This window comes from Eublepharis macularius, chromosome 1, assembly GCF_028583425.1.
Source record: "Eublepharis macularius isolate TG4126 chromosome 1, MPM_Emac_v1.0, whole genome shotgun sequence".
NCBI classification, from domain to species: domain Eukaryota; kingdom Metazoa; phylum Chordata; class Lepidosauria; order Squamata; family Eublepharidae; genus Eublepharis; species Eublepharis macularius.
In genome coordinates this window covers 70,711,869-70,737,790 of record NC_072790.1, presented here as the reverse complement: position 1 = coordinate 70,737,790, position 25,922 = coordinate 70,711,869, and the positions used below count along the sequence as shown (strand labels likewise).

The window sequence follows — 25,922 nt, the reverse complement described above, 5'->3', positions numbered from 1 at the left end:
CATCCTTCTCTTCCAGCTCACCCTTTTTGTCCTCCTCCTCTTCTGACCTGGAAGAGGGTCACAAGCCAAACCACATTTGGAGGATCACTGCCCTTCGAGAAAAAAAGCAAGTAGGGGCTGATTTTGAGTTGGCAAATGGTGGAGAAAAGGTTACTTCTATCTTATTCTCACAAAGTCCTATGAAATAGGTAAGCTGGGTGACAGTACCTGGTCCAAGGTCACCCAGTGCGCTTTGTGAATGAGTATTTGAACCCAAGTCTTCCCAATCTTAGTCCCTCCCTCTAACCACTGTACTACACTGCTGTGCAAATTAATGGCAACTCTTTTTCTATTTGTACTTCTAAAAAATGGAACTACCTAGATTTCATTTCTATTCCTTTGTCATTTGCATTCTGCCTACTTTCCATCTGAACATAGGTTTGCCAGCCACCCTTACCTTAAAAACAGGGGATGGGGGTTGCTAGGCAGACAAAGGACCCCAATCCAGTTTCCTCACACACACTTGTTCTGAAGTCCCCGATGAGCCAAAATTAGCTCCAAATATAACATTTTCCCTATGTTTAGCACCAATTAGGCCCTGCTGAGACCCCGTAGCTTCCAATTTTCAATCAGAAGTGCGTCATCAGGGCCCTCCGGAGTGCTTGCGTGTACCATTTCTCCATGCTCCCTGATGGCTTCTGGGCTGCATCTCCCATCATTCCCTCCACTGGCCAAGTGAGTGGTGCCGGGGTAAAAAGTGGGGGCAGGTATCTCCCTAGCTGAACAGGAGGAAAGAACCTGGCTCCATGGCTCCCAGAAGCAGGGCCTTTGGAATCATTGCCCTCAAACTGGAAATCATCTTCTCCCTGAAGTCTATTGCTTTACTGGCTTTTAGAACAAGCTGAAAGCCACACCTCTTTCAGATTGGCCTGGCACAGCAGGGGTGGTGTTAGATAGTTATTAAAAATTATAGTTATTAATAATTAATTTTTTAAAAAAGATAGTTTTTGTCAGAAACATTAGTGGATGTTGTTGTATTTTGTTTTTAGTTGATTGTATTTGTGATTTTATCATTTTACTTAATTTTATATGCTGTATTGAGCTTTAGAAAATGCTTTCCATTAAATAAACATGGTTTAAATAAATAAACAGCATTTGTTTCTTGCCAAAGGGATACCAACAGTCGAACTTGAGATAGCAGTGTGTATCTTAAAGGTTGAGTGCCTCAGTGGTTGACAAAAAGATCCTTGCAGATGTTTCAATGATGCGGAAGTACATAAAATAGGTTGCTAAATATACTTCAGCATCAGTGCTCTCAAATCAGGAGAGCTGACAGTGCCAAAAGAGCAAGAATGTGTGCTAATGGCAAACGTTTAAAGGGAGTTGTTTCATCCTAAATTCTAGAGAAAAATCATAAAGAAGTGGGGGAGGGTGAAAGTGATTTGCCTATCCACATATCACGCTTGGTATTTTTTTCCTCCACTGAAGTTAGGACAGGAGTATGTATTCCTTTGGACGGGGGTGGAGGGCGGTTATCTGTATGTTTTGGAGCTATTTATTTGCGTGGTTTCTCTCTCAGTAGTAGAGGTGTATTGCTATTAATTTATTTATTTTTGTTTATTTATTTATTTAAAAATCTTTAGAAATGAGAATGCACAGCCAGCTGTATGCATATCCAGGCTTAAAAACAGTTGATTTGTTTTAAAAAGATAAACTAATTGTTTCTCAGACTGTACACTGCCATACATATTCAGCAGTCAACCTATTATGAGACACAGCAGGTTGTTATTTAAAACAGCATACTGCTGCATCTACTCACATATAGCCATAATATTATATTGTGCTAGATTCCCAACTCCAGCTTTAGACATTCCTGGACATTTGAAGGTGGAGCATTGGGGGGGGGGGGCTGCTGGAGAGAGAGCTCAGTGAGTTATAATGCCATAAAGCTCTCCCTCCCCTCAAGCTGCTATTTTCTCTAGGGGAACTGATGTCTGTAGTCTGGAGATCAACTGTAATTTCTGAAGATCTCCAGGCCTCGTCTGGAAGTTGGGAAGCCTAATACTGTGCTTTCCTGGTAGTACAGCTATTCTTGAGGGCCCTATAGAGGGGTAATTCACCATCCCTCTGCCTGAAGGCTCACACACAATTAGTATTTTTGCTTGATTTTATTTCTTGCATGCTCAGGTATAATTTAAGTACATAAAGCCAACAAAAATATCTTTAAGCCATGCCTTTAATTAGTCATTAGATATCTGGTCCAGGACTTATTGAACCAGTTTGCAAGCCCACTTGGCCATCCCTGCCATTTCCAATGCAATACAGTAGCATGCAGCAGTGTCACTGTGTGCCCTAGTAAAGAAAAACAAGAGAAAGAATGCTGGAAAAAGAAGTAGTATTAAGATCAGCTCATCAAAGTCCAGAAGGCTTATACAGGGCTTTGTGCAACTGTAAGAAGGTAAAAGAGCATAGACTCAGGGTATTCTGGTGTCTATAGTGTTCATCCAGTGCTCAGCCTAAGAGCTACCTCAAAGAATCCTTGGCCGTTTCCACATGCTTTTAAAGAGATGGCTCACTCACTGAACTCTGGAATTTTGTTTTTTCTTCACTTTCTCCATACGTCTCCAATTTCGAAGCATGCAGCTTGGCTTCCGTTTCTTCGGTGTCTTTTTTGAGAATGGAATCTCCCACACTTTCCTGTGCTGGCTAAAAGATGCTGAAAAAACGGAAGCCAAACTGCCTGCTTCTTCTTTGAAATTGAAGCTGTATGGAGTGAGTGAAAAAAAAACCCTCCAGAGTTCAGCGAGTGGGCCGTCTCTTTAACAGCGTGTGGAAATGGCTCTTGATGCATGTGGGGGGCTATCAAACTGTTATTCTTGATTGACTAAGGAGTTGGAAAAGGAGGCAAGTAATAAAATATGGTGCAGGATTTGGATATCCGAGACCCAGGTTCAGATCTCTGATCAAGCACAACACTCATGAAATGAGATGAGGATATCTTGTAAGCCATCTTGAGTCCATTGCATAGGATAAGGAATTAATCAACAGACATCAAAAGCAAACAATCTCCTGTTTACCGAGGCCATTTGGTATCTATATTTCAGTGACTTTACAGTGTCCATTTCTATGAACAGAACTATCAAAGTAATTTTATTTTTCTGCCTTGTAAAACAGAATTAGCCAGTGTTAACCATTCCACTTTTCAAATTTCCTGCCATTTTTAATATGCAATCAATGGTTAAGGAATTTTCAATTTTTGTATTCTGTGTTATGTACCATAGGTTGACTCTCCTCTGGTAAATCTTCTCAACTCGATGAAATTATAGCTGTTTTCTAGCAAAAAGTAGTAGCATACTGTCATCTTTGTCAATACTGCCACTGTTTATCTAGTCACATACTTAATTGTGGCTGAAATCAGCCTCTGTTCCTTGCTTCATTTAGAAATTAATTGAAGTATAAATAATGCAAATTATTTGAAGTATAAATTATTTGAAGTATAAATAATGGGTGTGTGTATGTGCAAATGCTATCAAAATATATATCAACATACATCCCCCCACCTACAATTCAATGAAATTATTACAAAAATTGTAATAGGGATTTGTATGTTGTTATTTTTTACTACTTCTATAGCATTTTGAAAGTTTTTTTCAAGTCGTATCATGTTTTTCATCACAACAGAGAGGTGCATTCATTTTTTTTTTGCTTTTCACTGAGAATGAATCATTTGCTGCATGATAAAAATTCTGATGGACTTTTAGATTAGCTTCAACAATCATTTAGTCTAATCTACAGCTCCACAGACATTTTCTTGAACCATAATGCAAGGATGAATCCATCAAAATACTGGACACATGGTCAAAGTTATCCCTGAGTTTACATGGAGCATGACTTTTTTACATGTTAGAGTTTTATGATCTCATTCAAGGAGCCTCTTAACTGTGGATATTGAATCTTAGGCTGCTATCAGTCCTACTACATACTATACTGTCATTGGGTTATAGAAATTGCATTGCCTTCTCTGTGAAAGATAATCCAGTTGTGAATGATTGCTATAGTGCAGTGATAGCCAAGCCTACCCCACTCCACCCCACCCCACCTTTGGCAGAGCTAGGGGAGTTGACAGTAGAAAAGAGTGCTGCTGACACATTCTTGGCATTATTATATGTTGAAAGCTCTGCCCCTCCCTCTTCCTGTGCACAAATAAAATAAGCCAAATCAAGCAAGGACAGATATGAAATGTAGAATAATATACATATTTTATTAAGTGTGAAAGTGACTATTAAATGTCCCAAATTCCTTCAAAAAAACAGATACATATAGCCCTCATCTGTCTAGACAGTATTGAATAGTGAATTGCTGGGTACAGTTATACATGAAGAATAAACTAGACCTGCTTAACCAAAAATACTGACACCAGTCATAATCAAGGAACAGTTCCTCATAACTAATTATTTATTAATAAGGTATTCCCACTTTTTTAACAGCTGGGCAGCTCATAAAATATAAAGTTATTATACAGTCAAAAAGAGGGGCTGAATAATCATAAGGCATCCAGACAGATAAAATCTTTCAAGAATGGATTTTTCAGTGGATGGTGAAAATAATCAACAGTAGTAGAGGGATCAGTACATTCGATGTGTAAGAAGGCAGTAGTAAGGCCATGCTGTGAAAATGCAGTTATCAGCAGCCCAGGGAGGAGGGTATCTTATATCTGAACAACTATCAGCCAGTACCCAGGTATATCTGGATGACACTGACTATCTTCTACAACTTTTAAAATTGGGTTTCTGTTCTGGCCATTACACAGAAACCAACTTGGTTTCCCCAATAAATGATCTACATCAGTCTGTTGTTCATGTCCCTGCAGGTTCTCCTGGACCTCTTTGTAGCTTTCAATATCATCAACCATAACATCAGTCTGGCCCACCTACTCTTGACAGAGTAGAACTGAACTGGTTCTTAGAGAACCGGTATCAGAAGGTGGCATAGGAGTACCTGCTGTGCGCCTCGGCCATGGTTCATCAAGGTTCCATATTTTCCCTCATGTTGTTCAATATCTATATGAAACTGTTGGGAGAAATCACCTGGAAACCTGGAGTGAACTATCAACAGTATGCAAGTGACAATCAACTCTCCCTCCTTGCCATCTAATTCCAGGAAGGGAGTAAAAGAGCTAAACCAGTGTCTGGAGCTGGTGAAGGACTGGATGATTGTGAACAGAATGAAACCTGATCCAGACAAAACAGAAATGCTATGAATGAAGAATAAAGTTGACATGGAAATAAAACTTACATGGTGTACAGCCTGAAAAAGCAGATTCATAATCTGAAACTACTCCAAGATTCAGAGGAGAAACAAGACAAATTTCTGAGGTATGACAGAAAGCTTATAGGATATTGTATAGGCCTTACACAATTTGAGTGCGCTGCAGTGGACATATTCTTGTATTTTGTTACTGTACACTGAATATTTTGTCAGTCACCTTGGGCATATGATCCACATAATAAACCATCCAATTAGTAAGTCACATGCATGGTAGTTCAGTGGTATCTGAAGGACTGTTTATGTTCTTAAGAGAAAGTTGGCCCAGAGTTTGGTTATCAGAAATATGGTTAAATAATATTTGTATATATAATATTCTCAATGACTTAAAACATTAATATTTGTTCTTGTAACCTTGGACTGTGATCTAGAAAGATAAAAGAGCCCCAAGATAAACAACAATATCATATAATACCTATAGTAAATGTAACTTGTAAATACATTTTGTTTGTAAAATATTTTATTAACAGCAGGTGGCAACCTTGGAAAATTTGATTTTAGCAGCACTGGTTCACCTCCAAACATAGAATTGCAAATGCTATTAGAAATATCTGGAACTATATTTATTTGGAAGTATTTTTACTTAAAAAGTTCACATTATGTTCTTTATTGTATTGCACAATAAAATATTCCTTCAATACAATAAAATCTATTCCATCCTTCTATCCCTCCCTCCAATACTCTCCCCCTAAACTCTATGATATAGTGGTAAGGTGCCCAAGCTAGCTACTTCAATTTTTCCTTAGCATGGGTTTGGTAGGGGAAAGTAACCCTCCCTCATGAACTCAGGCTTACTGAATGAGGTAGATTATCTAGACTCCTATCAGTCTAGACTCCCAGTCTAGGTATGGGACAGAATCCAACTTGGCCATCTCGGTCAGTCAACAATGAGAATGCATCCCTGTTTATTCTCCTGTGCCTGGATTCTCCTGGATCCATGCTAGGGTAACATCAAGGCTTGACTATTGTAATGCTCTATACATAGGTCTCCCATCTAAGTTAACTAGGAGGCTCCAATTAGTGCAAAACGCTGCAGCTCGACTGTTATAGGAGCGAGCAAGAGCATGAACATCACTCCCATCCTACCGTCACTCCATTGGCTACTCATTAGTTACTGTGCTCAGTTCAAGGTATTAGTTATTATATACAAAGTTCTCCATGGCTTTGGTCCGGCATACCTATGGGACTGCCTCCCTCCCTATGTTCCTCCACGGCAGCTTTGCTCATCTGAACAGGGTCTCCTGCAGGTGCCAGGCTGCACACAGGTGAAGTCAGCAGGGGCTTTCTCTGTGGTGGCCCCTATCCTGTGGAATGACCTTCCTGAGGAAGTCAGAAGAGCCCCCACTCTCCTGGCTTTTCGTAAACAATGCAAAACCAAACTATTCAAAAAGGCTTTTTACTCAAATGGGAGGGTTGTATTGTAGGGATGGGGTCTCAGGTGCTTCACTAACAAGATAGACTTCATCACCATTTTTGCCTCATATATTATCTGCTGCTTTAAATATGTACTCCTATGTACAACCAGCACGCCATGCTGTCTAATGTTAGTCCTATAAATGATTATGTTCTGCTTCAGTATTTTTTCTATTCAGTATTGGATTCCTGCTAAAATTATGTCTTTTAAACTTGTATCTATTTACCCTATGGTATTGTTTATGAAATGTCCTTGATACTGTATTGAAATGTACTTGATACTGATGGTACTAATCTCATACTCTGTAATCCGCCTTGAGTCTCAGTGAGAAAGGTGGACTAAAAATGACATAAATAAATTACATAAATAAATATATATATATATATATATACCATTGACCATTCCAGGTCATTGAATCATGAAGGGATCAAGAAGCACTATCTGAAGAAGTTCCATTCCTTCTTGGGATATTGATCTCAAAAATTCCCCCTTTACTCCTTGTTCTATGGGATGCTGCAAGTTTCATCTTGTTTTCCATGTTGCTGTTTTTTAACTATCTACATAATACTGCTGGAAGAATTGGTCTATTCAATTCTCTCCTTTTTGTCTACTTTCTGGGATGCCATGGAAACTTAATCATGATAAGCAGGAAGTACTGTTGATTGTAGGTAAATCTGATCCAGGAGCAGGCAGGCAACATATTTGTGATGGGATTGCACTGAGGGGTGCTGTTGGGGCTTTCAATATTGCTTGATAAACAATTTGCAGAAGTGGACAGGAGGGACCAGCTTATCTTTGCTCACCAGCTGTGGACATTCTAGGAGAGTACAAACCTGGCTACTATATATATGCTTTGGTAACATACAGATTAGACTACTTTAACATGGTTTCCATAGGACTGCCTTTGAATACTGTCTGGAAATTTCATTTAAAGCAGTGCCAATATCCATCAATGTATTTCTGAATTTTCTAGTATTATCAGTATTCAATTATGAATGTGAACGTTCATCAAAGCTGGGACATTCATTCTAACATCAATATATTTAATTATCAATGTGATCACATCTGTGGATACCTAAAGGCAGAGACTAGAGCCATGGGCAGACAAGCTAGATCTTTCTACAAACCTGAGAAATGCCCCAGATTTGCAGAAAAATCTGAAATCTAAACAATGATAAAAGGAACATCTTTAAAGAAATAAATGCCCTCACTCACCGTTGTCAGGCAACCACAACAGTATTGCCAGCCTTCAAGCCTTGGTTTCTTTCAGGAGAAGTAAGGGGATGGGGTCAGAGCCCTTTCCAGGACTGTTTTGGCCTTTGAAGGACCAGCTGTTTGCTACTGCTCAAAAGCCATCTCACAAGAGCCAGTGTGACGGTGGTTACAGTTTCACACTAGGGTCTGCAATACTCAATTTCAAACCTCCACTCTGCCATGGAAGCTGACTGGCTGACTTTGGGCCCGTCGCACACTCTCAGCGTAACCTACCTCACAGAGTTGTTGTAAGGATAAAATGGAAGAGAGGAGAATGACGTAAGCTGCTTTGGGTCCCCACTATAGAGAAAAGCATTATTTAAATAAATAATAAATATGGTTGAAAGTGGAGAGGCAGATAAAAGGTAGGTGGGTGGGTGGGTGGGAAGGAGAGAAGGAAGCAGAGAAAGGTAAGTACATAGAAGTTGCCCGGAGGAAGGAAAGATGAAGTATTGTGGGGAAGCAGATAAATTAGGTGTCCCCTTCAAGTCCTTGCAGGTTCTCTAACTTGCAACTGTGCCCAGACTGGCAATTGGCACAGCAAAACTGGACCATAGCTTTCTCAGGTACAGGCTGCTAGAGGTCAGGAAAGAGGGAAAACTGAAGAAAGGAGGGCAGAAAGGTAGGCTGGCTGGTGGAAAGATAGGATGGCTGGTTGGAAAGAAGAAAGCAAGAAAAGAGGAAAAGCTATGGGGGCTGCCAGAGAATAAAAAGAGGAAATAATGGTGGAGAGAGTTTTTGCAGATCCTCCACTTGTAATACTGCAATTTTTATATGATTTTATCTTTTGTTAACCCAACATTTAAATAAGTGAAGTGGAAATACTAGAAACCAAGCCACTAGATCATTGGTTCACTTCCAAGTAGCTTTGTAGTACACTTCTAAGTAGAGTTACCCACTTCAAAACCCATCAACTTCAATGGGCTTAGAAAGGTGTAATTGTTGAAGTTTATATTGTTGACCATCTTAATTTTAACTACTTTAAACTATACCTGTCTGTGGATTAAGATGTCTAGAATGGTCTCTTTAACATTAAAAGCCAAATTCAGTCATTAAAGAAAGATATCCAAATAATGTATGGAAATTTTAATACATTATGGACATAGAGGAGATTACTGTTTAGGAGCACCTTTATTGTTCAATATTTTTCTTTAGAGCACAGCACCAAATTTTGTTCACAGGTCAAGCATATAAAACCTAATAAAAATTAGCAGGGTGGGGGGCTTCTTTTAGTAATGAAAATGTTTCTGATAGTTTTAAAATAAAGGATCACTGTTAAATTGTATGATTTAAACATAACACTGCTTCTTACCTGGGCATCGCTGTTCACTACACCGCCTAACTTCCTCTCCAGTTCCTTCACATTGTTGTCCAGTAATAGCTGCTCCTTGACATATCCTTATCCGCTTCTCCCAGCCACCATCGCATGACTTGGAACACCCACTCCAATGACCCCATTGATTCCATTGACCATTAGCTGTTTGGAAAAAGGGATAACAACATTTCTATAATAACAAATGTTAAGATACATAAAGCACTAGAACCCTTCTCAATTTTAAACCAATCCAATATATTTTATTTAACACTACCTATCTTTCCCTTGCCCAGTTTCACAAACCTTGTAGCTCAGTTCACTCTAGGAAACTGGGTAATGGCCAGGTATAGGTTTAAATTAATTAACATATGTAATGTCATCATGAGAAATGGCAAAGCAAGACGAACAGAACACTATAGGCTTGTTCTTCTCAACTTTTTAAAACTTCAATTAATTTCAAAGGGAAAAGGTTAAACAAATGTTTATAAATCTGCTGTTGAAATCAATGGATTGTAATGTGCTTAGATTTGGCAATATTGTGTCCCATCTGTATTAAAAACAAAGTGAATGGCATACATGAAATCAGACTCCTTCTCCATATAACTAAATGTGGGCTGCTGATAACTGCATTTTCACAGCATGGCCTGAATACATAAAAACTCAGTTATTTCAAACAGTGATCATTTGTTATTTTCATTAAAGCTGCTGTTCTAAACCTTCAATGTACTCTTTGTACTGCTTTTCTTTTCTTTTCTTGTACCCATCACTGTATGGTTTTGTTCACATCTACTATGCTTTTCTCAGTATGGTTTTCATTAATACTTTTGAGTTGGATAGCTCAATAGAAATATTCATATTAAAAAAGCTAAGGGAAAATCCCTATAATCTATTTATAATAGTTGAAAGAGTTACTGTTGGCAGTTTTTGCCTCATTCTGCAGATAAATCTGAATTTAAACCTGTCAAATGCTTGTCTAGAATATATTTTTTTAAATGTTCCCAAATCGTCTTTTACATCTGTGAAGGAAATCATGGTCATTCTATAAAGAACTATCTGTAGCACTGAATACTATGGTTATATATTTTTAAAAATGTGTGCTAGATTTCCATTTCATTACATTGGTTAGTGACAACTCTCAGAATTTCCCACAAAGGGGCATGACCTAGCCATTGTTTAATTTCAGCATTTAAACACATTCTGATGTCTCACACTGAAATTAATTGAATTAATGGAAATTAAAAATGAAGGGAAGCAAAAACTATGTTAAATTGTCACATCTGAAAGACTGTCAAACATGGCCTTTTAAATCCTTCTGTTAATTGAAATCTTTCCCCCATAAAATACCTGTTATCCCTGAAAGAATATTATGTACCTGTACATTCTGGGTTGGAACACTCCCTGCTTTCAGCCCATGGACCTTTGCACTCTGAGCCTCCGTGAGCTGCTGCTGTGCATTGCCGACTTCTCTGCTGCGTGCCATTGGAACATGTCACTGAGCACTGACTCCAAGCACTCCATTCTTGCCACTGTCCATCAACTATTGCAACACACACAAAACAAAAAGAAATATAACCTATATTAGAAGCAAGAACCAGCTTGAACACTTGCTACAAGCTTGCACTTGAACATAATTTTCAAATAAGTACACCAGAAAAATAAAACATTAGGCATACGACCCAGTCGTCCATTGGTGTTGCTGGAGGCAAACCTCATAGGGCCCAAAGAAATCTCTTCCCTTCCCTCCAGTGTAAATGGATTGCATTGAATGCATCAGGCTTAATGTGGAAGGCCTTGGCAGGTATAAGTTGAGGAGCCAAGCAGAGAAGTAGGACTGGGTCACTATAAGAGATGTACACACTGGCATTCCATTCTATAAAACGGATGCACCCAAAGGAGGGAGGACTCACTGGGCTTACTTTGACAATCACTTTAGATGCAGCGGCACTCATGGAAAGCGGTGTCTTACAATTTCTGAATTTCATGCAAAAACAGATTATTATAATTGTGTATATAGACAATATCTAATGTATAGAAGAAAATATACAGGTTGGTACCATTACCTGGAAGCAAGCCATGTTGAATTTGGTGGAAACAATTTTTAGCAAGCATGCATAGGACTGAATTGTATTATTGTGGGGTTCTCTGGTCCTTTTTCCTTGTCACATGATATTATCAAGAATGTATTCAAAATGCAAAGTGATCAATTTCATCATTACATGAAAAGGAAAAAAAATATGCTTTGGTTTCTGTCTCTGTCTTTCTATTTCAGTCCTAGATCGTACCTCATTCCTGATCCTGCAACTGATATGTTGCTAGGTTTGCCAGCCACCCCACATCTCACTTCCAGCTGGTAAGAATGACAGTTCCTCCTTCTTCCTCAGACACGCTCAGCAGCTGTGGCTAAGTACCTAAATCCCTACTTTCCTCATCAACAGGGCCACTCTACACAAGACATTTGGCCACAATTCAATTTGTATTCCCTGCAGCCGGGTGACACCTGCAGGGAAACTTATTTTCCAAGTACCACAGGGCCAAATTCTAATGGGAACCACTACACAAGGGGAGAAGAGACTTGTGCCTTTCCCCGGGAATGTTTTCCTGATCCAGGGGCCTTACTCGCCGCACTGCATGGCTGGATGTGCAGTATACGGGTTTTCTCTGTGGTGGCCCCTACCCTGTGGAATGACCTGCCGGAGGAGGTTAGGAGAGCCCCCACACTCTTGTCTTTTCACAAACGATGCAAAACCGAATTATTCAAAAAGGCTTTTTACTCAAATGGGAGGGCTATACTGTAGGGATGGGGTCTCAGATGCTTTGCTAATGAGTTAGGGACCGTAGACTTCACCACTATGTTGCCTTATATATTATCTGTTGCTTTAAATATGTACTCCTATGTACTACCTGTGCTTTATGTTGTCTAATGTCAGTCACAGAAATGATTATGTTCTGTTTCAGTATTTCTTCTACTCTGTATTGGATTCTTGCTAAGGTTAATTCTTTTAAACTTGTATCTATTTACCTTATGGCATTGTTTATTAAATGTCTTTGATACTGTATGGAAATGTACTTGATACTGATTGTACTAATCTCATACCGTGTAATACACCTTGAGTCTCAGTGAGAAAGGTAGACTATAAATGATATAAATAAATAAATATTCAGTGTACATGTAGCCACCAAAGAGGGGGGAAATGAGTCCTGTGGGTCCATTTTAGGTTGGAAAAACATTGCAGGGAGTGGAAGGCAGAAGCCCCTTCACTCCCTGCACAATGGTCCAATCCAAATAAAGCCCTGTAGAGTTTGAAAATCAAGTTTACTGCAGCTGCCATCTGGCAGTAAGGACTGCGAGTCTCATGGCCAAATGCTTCGTTTTCTGCTGTAACGGAACCCTGGAAATAAAGCTGAGCATCTTACTTTGTAGCAGCAAAAGATGGGGCTGGTGAGGCAAGGTGGAAGACACTTCTCAGCCTCTACAGCTGAGGATGAAGCAAGGAATGAAGGAATCCTTGCTCTTACTGATTCTTTCAGTTACCAGCTTAGAAACTATAGGAACAGCACTTAGAGCATGAAGGACAAAAAGTGCACAGGTAACAGGATAGAACATGGACCCAACTACAACAGAGTCATGTCTCTGCTCCTGCCTGGTTCTCCTGCCCTACACAACTGCTTAAACCCCAGCTTTGGAGGTGGGAAATGAAACTATCCCAAAGCTCATATGCAATGTTAGAGGATCTCCCTCAGGATAGTCAAGTGCCTTAGGGTTTTCTTAAAGGGAATATGCGTCATGGCAAATGAATCAACTTCATCTTCGATCTTACATTATAGGTCCATAATAAGTGTTCATGAAAGAGAACTTCCCAATCTCCCACCTCTTGTTGCAGCCTGCTATGCCCCTGAATTTGTAATCCTAATGGGTTGTGGGTCTCTTGGGAAAAGCATGATATAGGAATCTGTAGGAGAACAGGTTCACCAAAAATCCCTCCCTTCCATAAACAACAGTGCCTTCTGTGACAGCAAACAGGGATAGATCTATAAACCAGATAAGTAAGATAATTAAGCCAGGTAAGTAAATTAATTAACGTTTGTATGTGTTTTATGGCTATTTATATGGAACTGGGCTGTATTCCTATCAAAGTACACTGCCCTAAAAATGACAGAACTTACTTCCAAGTAACAGTTTGGATCCAGGTTAATTTTTCCATGGCTGCAAGGATTTCTGTTCACAGAACATGAGTCTCCTGTCTTTCCCCTGCTTCCCGTGGCAGCCTGAAATGCCCTCAAAATCTTGTTCCTGAGGATCCCCTCTCTACAAAGGATAGAATTTTGAAGGGCATTGTGGGCTGTAATGGGATGGGGAGGGGGGGGATTTTGTTCTATGAACAGAAATCCATGTGCCTGTATTTAGTTAGGACCTGAGTCTATATGTTTAGGACTACAACATGGTACTGTAAGAAAAATTTAGATTGTATGTTAAGGAAAAATAAATGATTAAACATATTTGATAGAGAGGAGACATCAAGATAAGAGAAAGAAAGGGATACAACAAATGAATCATTAAAATTATGGCTGTGAATTAACATTGTATGATCAACAGCAATTACCTTTTGTCCATCTAATATAATACCTTCTTCATTTATTTAATGGCTTAGAAGACACACAACATGGTCTGACAATCAGAGATTCAGATAAATGGAAGGGTTATTTACATGTTGAGAAGGAGCTTGTGGGAGACACATAATCAGACACATATTTATATATATATTTATATATTTTCATCCATGGAGTTGTACCTATGTCTTAAAACAACTGAAAATCAATACCATATAAAAACACCTGACTATCTACATGCAGATACACACAGTCCCTCAGAATGTCTCAGCTGAAACAACATGTATCAACTGAAGAATAGGAAGGACAACAATATTTTGATTCAGTTGAAAAATAAAAGAATCAAGCTTTCCAAATATGGACACTGACAGAATCTGCTTAAGTTGTGGCCTTCCATAAAGGCAAAAGAATTAAGTTAAAATTTCTGTTCTTCCTAGTTCAGATCCACTGTAGTACAATGCTACGAATAGCAGGGCAGGTTGAACAATAATTATAGTCCCTAATTTGTGTTTATGAAATATGATTATGCATTGTGAAACTGGTTGAAATGAATGATTACTAAGTCATTCAATATTTCACAGACAATGTACTATACTGTAGTTTCTTAACAGCCAAAGAAGTCTAGTGTGCTCGCTTGACTTGTGCATCGTACTACTTTATCAGCTAAATGGCTCAGATACTTTATTAATTTTTATTGTTCTAAATCCACTACTGGTGATTGTTGCCATACTGAAGAGTAATTTAAAACACATTATAAGCAAAACACTTTAAAATATTCATTTGATTTGGGAGAAAAATTTCTGAAGTGATAAAACTCGCACAAGGGATAGATGATGACACACAGGTTGTCATATACATTGGAATACAATTATGCTTCTTGTTCAGCTACACTCTGAAGTAGTCACTTGAGTCCTCACGTGAAGGATCATATTACTTTGGCCATCATATTGGCTCAATGGTAGGTCAAAGTCATGAATAGAACTGCTTCGACCTCGGTAGCCTTTCTTCATGTCCTAATACACTCTGTGTAAATCATGTAGAACACATTATTAATCAGAGGTTTACAGAATACCTCCATAGAATACCTTTTGTCTGTATAGTAAATAGATTTCTTTGAGCCCTAGCATTAAGAAAGAAGATTTTTACAATTCAATACTACCATTTCTCATATGTTTTACTGATGCTAATGGAATCTTGGGTTGGTCCTACAAACTGTGAACAAATAAATGCTTTCAGCTGTTGATCTTTTCCATTTCTCTCTTCTCCCAGCATCCTGAAACCTCCAAAAAGGAACAAGCTCAAATTTCTACTGATGGGAGCTGCTGTGGAGAGGGAGAGCTGGGCAACATTGTTCACTCCTCCTTTTTGCACTAACAAGAGCATCTTTTGTCAGCATTAACTGTGAGAACGAAAGGAAAATGTGGGCAATCTTGCTCCCCTCTTCACAGCACTTCCCTCATGCCCAATCACATTTTATTCAGGGGGCACCTGCCAATCCAAGAATCAGCTTGATCTCAGAGGAAGGGGCAGATGAAAAAGATTTGCAACCATTAGCATCCAAGCTCTTGCTTTTGTAGCATTCAAACTCCACGTGTTTATTCACGATATATTTTTCTATGCCTCTTCCATCCTTCTATCCTTTTACTCTCTTCAGCCACATGGAAAACATCCAGAGCTGCTCAAACCTATATGCATCATTTGGTAATCAATGGCACATTCTACCAGTATATATATTATACATCCTATTTTTAGTGCATAGGATTTGTCTTTGAACAACATAGCCCCCTCCCTACCAAAGTCATGTCACAAGCTGCTTTAGGATATCACTTTAGTTTGAAAAATTCCCTTTTGTGTGACATGGGAGGGAGGTTTGAAAAAAAATGAGCACACATGGAAAATGCAGTTTTCTGGATTCCACTTTTAATTTTGCGGGGAAGCAGGAAGATACCTTGCATAATAGAGAACCATCTTTCTTAATATCCATAGAATACCACAGTCGCATTCCCTTCTTGTTGATTTTAAGCTGAATGAGCACAAAATAACAAAAGACACAAAGGAGCTACACTACCCCTCTCCCACCCAAGTAAATAACAAACAGTCATTCTATATATGCTCACCCGGGCACAGAGCAATATTGCAAGGTTTATGTTGTGTTTCAGGTCCATCACATGATCTTCCCCCATACTGAGGAGGTATACATGACCTTGTTCTAGTTCTTTGGCCTCGACCACAAGTGAATGAGCACAAACTCCAAGGTGACCATTCCTCCCAAACTCCATGTACTGCAATAAAGCAAAGAGGCTTTAACATGGAAAAGAACATGAATACGCCAGAGGGTTCAAAGTAAACATAGTAGAATTGTAAAAGGAGTTATTTAGCCAGCATCAGACTCAGAGACGAAGTGAAAAAACAGCATTGGTACCATTCAAAGAAATTAATTAATTAAATTGTAGAGCTTTTAGGAGAATAAGGGCCAAGCTAGATGTGACATAACTGATCTGTAATCAAGATCTTCTCTGGGGTGTTGTGTTTTTTTTAAGCAATGCAGCTGCAGAAGGGGAGAATCATTTCAGAGCTACATGTTGAGAGGCAGGCTAACCCTTTCCCCTGTGGCATTGTTGTAATCTAAATTGACCCACTGCCACTATCTAAAACTGCCTTGGGCCCCAGATGGGAAAATACACCGGTATCTGATGGTGCCTGTACTTTTCCCTCCCTAGCTGCTTCAAGAAGGGCAGTTTATATTGGGTAAAATATCATGAGGTTAAACTTGAACTCTTTTAGAATGAAACAATCCAGCAAACAAAAGTAGATGGCCTTGTTGGTTCACAGCAAAATTGCAGTGTGCACATTCTACACTGTATGTTATGTTATTTTGGTTGGTTGATCTTAATGAAAGGTATTACCTTGGTTTTGCTTCTGGATTTTCCTCTAGCACTGTGTCCTTGATCCAATTTAGGCTTCTTCATTCAGCTGCTTTGTAATAAATCCTGATAACTGATCTTCAACGTCACAAATAGCTTGGCCCTAATTCTGTCTCAACTGCTGACCATGAGTGAATGCTAGGGTATGACTGAACTCTGCAATCTTACACACTGTGCATACAGTCAATTGAACTTGTATTCTTGTATGGACAGAATAACAGCCCCTCAAGGCAACCGAGAGATCTGTGTGTACTCCAAAACACACTCAACTCTCCTGTGGGTAGAGGGGCTGTTGCTTTCATTTAAATAAAAACTGCAGGTCTGCAGGCACAAAGGAAAGGTAGACAGAATTCAGCTTCTTCTACTGAAATGAATGAGGACTCCACTGTGGTTAGGCAGTTCCATGGATGCACTTAACCTTCTGGACCTTATATACATCACTGTGTATATACTTTTCATTTTACTTTTGTAACAATTATTTGGTATAGCCATTAATTGGGCCATTGTGGGGTCAAACAGATGTTACATATAGGAACTTTGGACTGGATCCTGCTTAAAAATTCTGCGTTAAAAATTCCTGCTTAAAAATTCAACCCCCCCGCCCCAATGTGGATGTCCACACACCCATCCAGAAACCCCTAGGTCTCCCCCTCCCCAAGAAGCATTGTTTCAGGGGGCACTTGGGGCTGCAGTGGGAGGAAGTTGAGCTTTCATGTAGGAAAATCCTCCAATTTGTGGAAGGTTTAAATGGGACCCATGCCTATGGGGCAAACACACAACAAATTAGTTAACAACTAGATAGCTCGTCATGAGACAAGGAGTAACTATTCATATCCATCAATTACCCAATGACCCTTGCAGCTCTTTATCATATTGATGACAAAACAAATGCAGAATTACGGATCAGAGTCCACTTTTGACTAAGAGAATTCTGGGTCAACATGGATTAACGGAAAGTATACGGAAAAAGGAATTCTTATGCAAGGCTCTGGTAAGAGTTCTATGCATGATTCTTTGGCTTCAGCTTACTATACCACATATATTTTTTTAACTTAAATTAATAAACCAGATAAAACATCATTATATTTTATGTTCATATTTTTGTATGCATTCACATACTAATAGCATAGTTATTAAGGTAATGGATACAATCAAAAGAACTTTATACTTGCCTACCCATCCCACTGAAATAAATGGTGAGATGGAGAGTTAAACACAATTCTGGTTGGATAAGATCAATTTTCATCAAGACAGTAAATGTATCCCCAGGCTCTACAGCTCTACTACTTCAGATTGCATACAGGGATTCATATTCCTAAATCCTCCTCAACACAAAACAATAATTCTTTCTGCACAGAAAACTAGTTGTCAAGGAGAAGCTCACAGTCTCCATTACATGTGACTTTTCTGTTTTCAAGGAATATTTGTGTGTGCACGCACACACACGTCCATGCTTTGCAATGTTTAATCATGTGAGACCCACCAAATTTTAGTTAATTTCACACACAGGATTACAATCTCAGTGACAAATAAAAATGTCTAACACCCTTTGGATTGTGTCAGATGTCTACAATAATTATAATGAAATAAATGCTCCCTGCAAGTCTTCTCTTTTTTGTGTCACTAACCAGTAATGATATGTTGATGTATGTCTTCAGTGTCCAACTCAAAAAAGTGTTGTACCAGTTCTGGTACTAGACCACATCTTCCTAATTTAAAGACAGAGTGAAAGCTGAACTCTTTTCTCTACTCACATGTGAAGTGCTCAAGGTGCCAAACCAGATTAGATACTGGGAGTTCCACGTCTGGAGCACCAAGCTTAAAAAAAAATACCAGGAACACAAAGGCCAGTTTGGACTGGAACCATGGCAAATGGGAATGGGGATTTAGGTCCTTCTCCCAAACAATTTGCCTGATGTAAAACTGCTTTGGCAAACACCTGGGTACTGAAATGGGTCTTTGCCCTAGCAAGACAAGAGATGGCTTCCTGGTGCTGTTTAAGAACAGGAAAATGGCATGGCTCAACCTCCCTTCCCTCATGGACAGTGCTGAACTGAACTGGTCCACCACGCTTCTGGTAACTGAAGTAAAACACAAGCAAACAAACAAACATTGGCAGCCCCAAACATGGAACTTCCAGCTTCTTGTTTGGTTTGGCCTTCATTTATAGCAGGGAGTATGAATTCTCTGACAACAGGGAATCCAAATTCTATAAAAGAACATAAAAATGTTGCGTTAAAAGTATGTTACATGAGAGATGAAAGTGATATAAATTTGATGACATTTATTCTGGCTGCCTAATCTTTAATATTTTAGCAAAGACTAGTTTCAGGACTGGGATAGAAGTGTATAGAAGCAGCAAAACACAAAATAGGGACCTGAAGGCTATGGAGAAGTAAAAAAAATATATACCAAGAATAAAATATGGACGTTCCAGCGACTGAAATTCCCAAACCACCCTTTTATTTTGAAGCCATTCGTGGACAATTTTTGCATACATTTAAATTTCAGCATTATAAATAAAACACTGAAGTTTTTAGGTTACTTTTCTACAGCAGATTTCTGATTCAGTGTGTAATGATACATGTACAGGCACAGGAAGAACATTCCTAAGCAATGCCATCAGCTATGGATAGTTATTCTTATGAAAGCTAATTGTTTACTTAGATAAAATATTCCACTTTAAATAGTGCCTTTCAATTCAGTATAGAATGTTACGCTCAGCTGTGGTCATGTTTGCCTTTAGAGGGCAATGATTAAACCATCAGGAGCTGCAGGAATACAGCCTTCCCCCATTCATGTGTCAAGTTGCTCTCCTACCTTAATGCTAACCAAGATCCCTGTTTAACCAGGATTTGATCCTAGCATAAAACAGCAGTCTCAGATGCTGGTTAAATTGGTCCCTTGATTAATATTAGCTATGGCTGCATCCACACGGCAACACTTCTCTGTTGTAGGTTCATTGCCTCTGCAATTTACAGTGACAAGAGAGCATCCACACAGCAGTTTCACCTACATTTGCTTAGGCCATCCCTTTGTTGCCCCTTCCCCTGAACCACTGGAGAGCTTTTTGCAGACTTTAAAAAAATTAGTAGGTTTTATATTGATATAATATTATAATGCTATTGTAAAATTGCAACTATCCAGTTGGAAAAAAGCCCTCTGGTGGTGAGTGGGATAGTGACAGCCATGAAGGGCTGATAATAGTGAAACTGTGCCAGTGTGGTGGAGAAGGTGAAAATGTGCACGTTCCCATCCACACAGTGTGAAAACCAGCTCGGACTATAATCTTTCAGGAAAGATCAGAGCAAAGGAGGAGGAAACACATTGGAAAGTGGACAACTGGAGAACGTCGTGTGGATTATTTATGGAATATTTATACCACTTCTCCTGGGGAACCTGCTAGGGGCCACTTACAAAATAACACAATATAAGTTAACATTAAAAGTTATAAATTAAAACCCAGCATTTAAAAAACAATATGGAAAATAAAACAAAAACAAAAATGAATAGCTTCAAATTAATTTAACAGTTTTCAGACTAAAAGCATGCTAGAAAAAGTATTTTAGAAGATCAAGCCCTTCATTAACAGGCAGGGTAAAAAAACAAAAACAAAAAGCTTTAAAGAAGTATCACAGGTGTAAGACAAGCCTCAAGAGGAAGGGCATTCCACAGATGAGATGCCACTACTGAAAAAGCCCTGTCTGTGGTTGCTACCCACCTCACCACTGAAAGTGGGATCACAGCAAACAGGGCTTCTGAGGCAGAAAACTGGGCTGGACAATATGGGAGGAGACAGTCATTCAAGTACCTTCAAGTATGTGGATGTTCTGAAAAATGCTGCAGTTTAACAGCAGCAACCTATCTATGCATAAGGACTGTGTTGACATTTCTCTTAACCCCAGATAAAGTTGGAGAGTTGTGTATTTTGCCTTGAGAGGGAAAGGGGTGAGAGCATCACCACATCTTCCCAGGGTTAGCTGGGAAGGAAAAATGCATTACATTTGAACTGGTCAATTGTTGCAGTACAATCAAATGAACACAATTTACATGTGGATGTTTGTGAGAGAACATAGCACTAAGGAATGAGAGGCCATAGTTCAGAATATATTGGCTGGCAGAAGGCCCCAGGTCCAACTCCTGGCATTTCCAGCTAATGAATCTCAAGTGGCAGGTCTTGGGAAAGATCTTCCTCTGTGGGAGTAGACTCAAAGCAGAGAATGGTGAGCGAGATGGAACACGGATAAGACTTGGGAAACAGCAGCTTCAGAATGTCACAAAAATTCCACATCTGGGAATTCCACATCTGGAAAACAGGGAAGTGGCCCCTCCAAACAGTGCTCTGGTGAAGGGCTTCACACAACCAGCTTACCTTGAATTGGAGCCCACATGGGCATTTTTCCAATCGCCCCTTGCATTGAAAGGGGACATGAGTGCCTTAGATTAAATTTTGCTCATCATGAGTGATGGATTCAGAGTTATTATCCACAACAAACCACACTCTTATTCAGGGAAAGAATCCTAGAGTGTTTTAGTCCTACAAATGTCATGTTACTAATTACAGTGAATTGTGAATTTCATCCGTCTTCACATTCCCGAGATAATGATAGCTTACAGGTCATTTATCTCAACATGAAACAGAAGTGCCCAGGGGCCTTTCTATGTTCAAATCTCCACAGCATCATATTAATTTGTTGGTCACGAAAACCAGTAGGAGACGAAAGGAAGCAAGGGGCTGTCAAAATAACAGTGACATGAGTGATACAGAAGAAATTTTCTTTAAATTTCTGGAGCTCAAAATAGAAAATATCATCTTACAGCTCACTGATAGTTCCAAAAGCAGTAATACAGAAAGAAGATTTAACCAATGAATGACAATTGCACTCACTTATCCTATTCAAAGTGCCTGTGTGCTAGCCACAACTTTAAATACTAGTGTTTCAAAGGCTTAGAATTAAACAGTTCAATAACATCCACAATTTCATTTATTGGCTGCTAACACTACCTGGACAGAGGGCAGTGTTATTGCAAACCCTTGATTCTCTTAAAGGGCCGCTGCAGTGTGTCCCATAAGGTGATACACAAGTTCTGGTTCGCACCTGCGACCCTTGACCACAAGTAACTGAACATGAACTCCACTGGGCCCACTCTTCCACACCAGATTCACCTGTATCCAAGACAATAAAGAAACATGAATACAGCAATGAGTATTAATACAGATTTGTATTAAAGTGTTTAATGGCATGCAAGCATCATTTAGAAAAGAAATAATGACCCTATTTTTTTTTAAAAAAAAAACACACACAGATGCTTAATCAAGCACCAATGGAAAATATGCAGTGAATAGAAAATAAACAATTCAAAAGAATTAAATCATATAACATGTGGCACTAAAAATAAACAAACTTAATTACATGCCAGCATTTACTGTTTTACTTTACTGTTTCTCATGGTTCTTGGAATAATAGCATTCCCTAGATCTTACATCAGCAAAAAAAATATCTATTTTTGATGACAGGACAAATGAATGTTTCTGAATAACAATTATCACATCAAAATTAAAAGAATGATGGCAGAAAAAAAATCTTGATTTTTTTTAAAAAAGCCATATAATGTGTATTTCTTCTTTCAATTCATCTTTTAAAAATTCCATCGAGAAAAGCTCCAGTCCTTTAATAGATGAAGCTTCATTACCCTACCTGGTACCTCAGAAACAAACAAGGGTATCTTTGTACTGTTTCTCTCGCAGAGCACTAGATAAATGCTGAAGAAGTTCAGTTTTCCATATTGCCTCTGATACTAAGGGATGGTTTCTAACATTCATTTTTCCTTCTCTCTTCTGCAGTACTGCCTGCTTTAGTTCCACATGTAGGGCCTGATGAAGACCCTTGGAGTCCTCATTATGACTGATATCCTGAGCCCTCTTGACATTATTAAAATGGAGACAGAAGGCAGGAAAGTAGTGCAAATGAGCCAAATAATCATATATGGGGGTATCCAGAGAGGAGTTTGATTCAACTGCTGGGGACAGGAGCATATGTAGTCTCTCTCTACCTCAATAGTATGCCTGAGTACAGCTTTTTCTCTCACCTAGATAAATGATGGTAGTCATTCCTTAGGGGGAAAAGTAAAGCACTGTTCTTTTAGGATAACACTGAGCAAAACCGAGCTGCTAACCCTGACACTGGATGACCTGAGGGAGACTGCAATGAATCTCTAGGTCCAGAAGACCCCTTTAATATATATTTCACTTCCATAATGTCAAGATTTTTTAGTAGTTCTTTGTATTTCTTGGATGGATTAAGGTTAGGAGGGAACAGGGAGAGAATGGCAAAATAATGGAAATTTATCAGTTGATTGATGATGTAAATAATCTATAATTACTAGTGTTTTCAATGGGAAATTGTCATGTACTTACCCACTAGTACAACTGTATTAAAAAAAATCCAGAATGAATGATCTAACCAACAAGTTCAGCTGGCAAGTTCATTCTAAACTTTACAAGCAGAAAAATGTATTTTAAGTAAATTTCTCTAATGGAACTCTCTTTTGCCTAATAGTGTAATTCTAAGCACAGTCACACCCTTCTAGGTCCAGTCAAGTTAATGGTCTCACTAATGTGTAATTCAGTTTAGGACTGCAGAGAAAGTTATGTGACCACCTGCAGACTGTAGCTGTTAATTCTTTCTTGGCTGTCAAAATGCAAGTGCTCTGTTTCACTGTCCCTTGCCCGGCTAGGTACAAAATGTTGTGAAATGTATTTAATTTGTAGCTATGCTAGTAGTGAGTTTCACTTGCTCCACTGTGAGATTAAACATTGTATTGAACATTCATAGGGTTTGGAAAAAAAAACCAGGAAAATGGAATGGTCAGTTTACTAACACGTGTACTTCAGAAGTCAGAGCAGGAAAGGTTAGAGTAATTCTCACAGTGTGTAATGAGTCAAGAGCCATGTGTAAATAGTGTGTATGTGCATGTGAGCTCTGGTTCATGATTATAGGCAAGGTATTACAAGAGAGCATTCCTATTTTTTATCTGTGAAATGTCGGAAGGTATGAGTACACGCCTTTGTGCTAGCTTTTGCATAAACTGGAATGCACTCTTTAACCAGACTGGCAGCTTTCTGTTAAGTATATGCAAAAGATCTTGATGAGGTGCAATCTAGATTTCTGCTCCTACTAAGGATTTCCAGGTAGTTTTCTTTAATTTCTTACATGGATGACACTTGCTTTTGCCTTTGTAAATGTAGTTTAAAGGAAAGGCGAAATGGTACCAAAAGTCAAAACTGTGCTCAATTTGTACCTCATTATGTAAAACTGCTCTGTATACTGAATGCAAATGATCATTTATCCCACAAAGACCAAGTGACAGTGCGCTGACATTAAAATCCAAGTATTCGGTAGTAATATATTACAATGACTGAAACTTCCACTGTGGGGGAATGGAATCTGCAATTTTATTATCAAAGAGAGAAGATGCATGATGGGATCTTTATTCGTTTTTCAAAGAATTGATTATTGCAACCATAGGTTGACCCTATGCAAAGGAGAACACAGTGGTACACTCCCGGGAATAAGGCTGTACCTTCTCCAATTCCCTCCTATGTACGACTATTAGAAGTACAGAAGCATCGTCCTCCTTTACATGTGATGAATAAATATATTGATTGTTTTCTAGCAATTTTTATATAATGCTTAAACTGCAGATGAGTAAATATGGTTGTCGATATTTTTCAACAAATTGACAAAATTATATACTGGCTGTACCATCAACCTAACAGGTGATATAAAAGAAGTTTTAAAGACCAATTTGCCACTTTCTTTCCTTATCTTCTCCTCTTACCCAGAGAAAAATGTATTCTGCTTCAATGACCCCTGGGAGCAATAACACGTATATAGAGCTCTTTGGCCAGAACAGATTTTCCCTTGCTCTTCACTTACATAGGAACTCTGTGTACACATGGGAGTGGGCAAGGAGCTCAGGACTGAAGGTGTATGCAGCGGAGGATATGAGTTTTAGTTATAAGTGGATCTCTTAAGATGTGGCAGATATCGTTTTTTAAAGGAGGAAGGGGATAAGATTATATATATGCACTGAATTTTGTCAGAATGTTTCATATGACACCCAGGAAGTTTACCCAGCTCCATTGCCCCTGTCGGATACTTACCCAGGTGAAAATGTAGTGGAGGGACACACCTACTCCCCTTCCCCCAGGAAAAAAAGAGGGATAGCACATCTCTACATTTGGTAGTTGTGTCGTATATATCTTTGTGTTGGAAAGGGGAGCAGCCCTGCATCTTCCATGCAAAGATGGACACACAACACGGCTAAAGTTCTCAATCAGTTTTAATTACAGTTGGGAATGTGTTACTGTCAATTTGGAACATGTTACTATCAGTCCTTACAATTTCAACACTGTGGTGTTAATTATGCTTATTAAATTCTTCTCCTTTGAATTTGTGGTTCTTTGTTACGTTGCTTGTGGAGTGGTACTGATTTATTGTCAATTTCCCATATTGTAGGGTTTTTTTATTCTGGACTTCCATATACCATATACTGTGGTTTTCATCTCAATTTTTTCTTACAGATTACCTTATAGGTATGCAACAATAACATCACAAAGTCAAAAAAGAAAGGAATCTTGATACAATTATGCAACTTTCTTTTGGGAGGGGTACCCATGGCATTTAAAATGGTATTTTGCCCAAAATAAGTTTAAATTTTCAAGTCAAATTGGTCATTTATCTTCAAGGTGTGAACATTTTCTGTTGGTTTGGATACAATGGACTACCATGGGCACTGTTCTGGAAACAAATACATTTTTGTGTGTAAAAATGTCTACTGCTGCAAAACAAAAATGTCTTCTCAATGAAAAAAGGGTGCTGCGAGAATTTACATCATACACTGGTTTCTTTTGGAACAGTTCAAGATTCTTATTAAACTTCTTAGAAGGCAGGAATTTATACTGCCTGCAGCCTAAACCTATACATGTTTACTCAAAAGCAGTTTCCGCTGAGTTCAATGATGCTTTCTCCCAAGCTCCATACAACAGACTTGCCGCAGAACTCAATTCATAAAACTGCACCATAAGAGACCAACGCAC

General features: G+C 38.8%; 1 protein-coding gene across 1 annotated transcript in view; it reads right to left on the bottom strand.

The window, feature by feature from the left end:
- The window catches only part of ADGRB3 (adhesion G protein-coupled receptor B3), a 654,643-nt gene that overhangs the window by 377,872 nt on the left and 250,849 nt on the right, over positions 1-25,922 (bottom strand). The window contains exons 3-6 of the mRNA XM_054979153.1: positions 21,825-21,986; positions 16,013-16,177; positions 10,660-10,824; positions 9,285-9,449 (exon numbers count right to left, since the gene is read on the bottom strand). Coding sequence (XP_054835128.1) covers positions 9,285-9,449; positions 10,660-10,824; positions 16,013-16,177; positions 21,825-21,986 — 657 coding nt within the window. The remainder of the gene's footprint in view (positions 1-9,284; positions 9,450-10,659; positions 10,825-16,012; positions 16,178-21,824; positions 21,987-25,922) is intronic.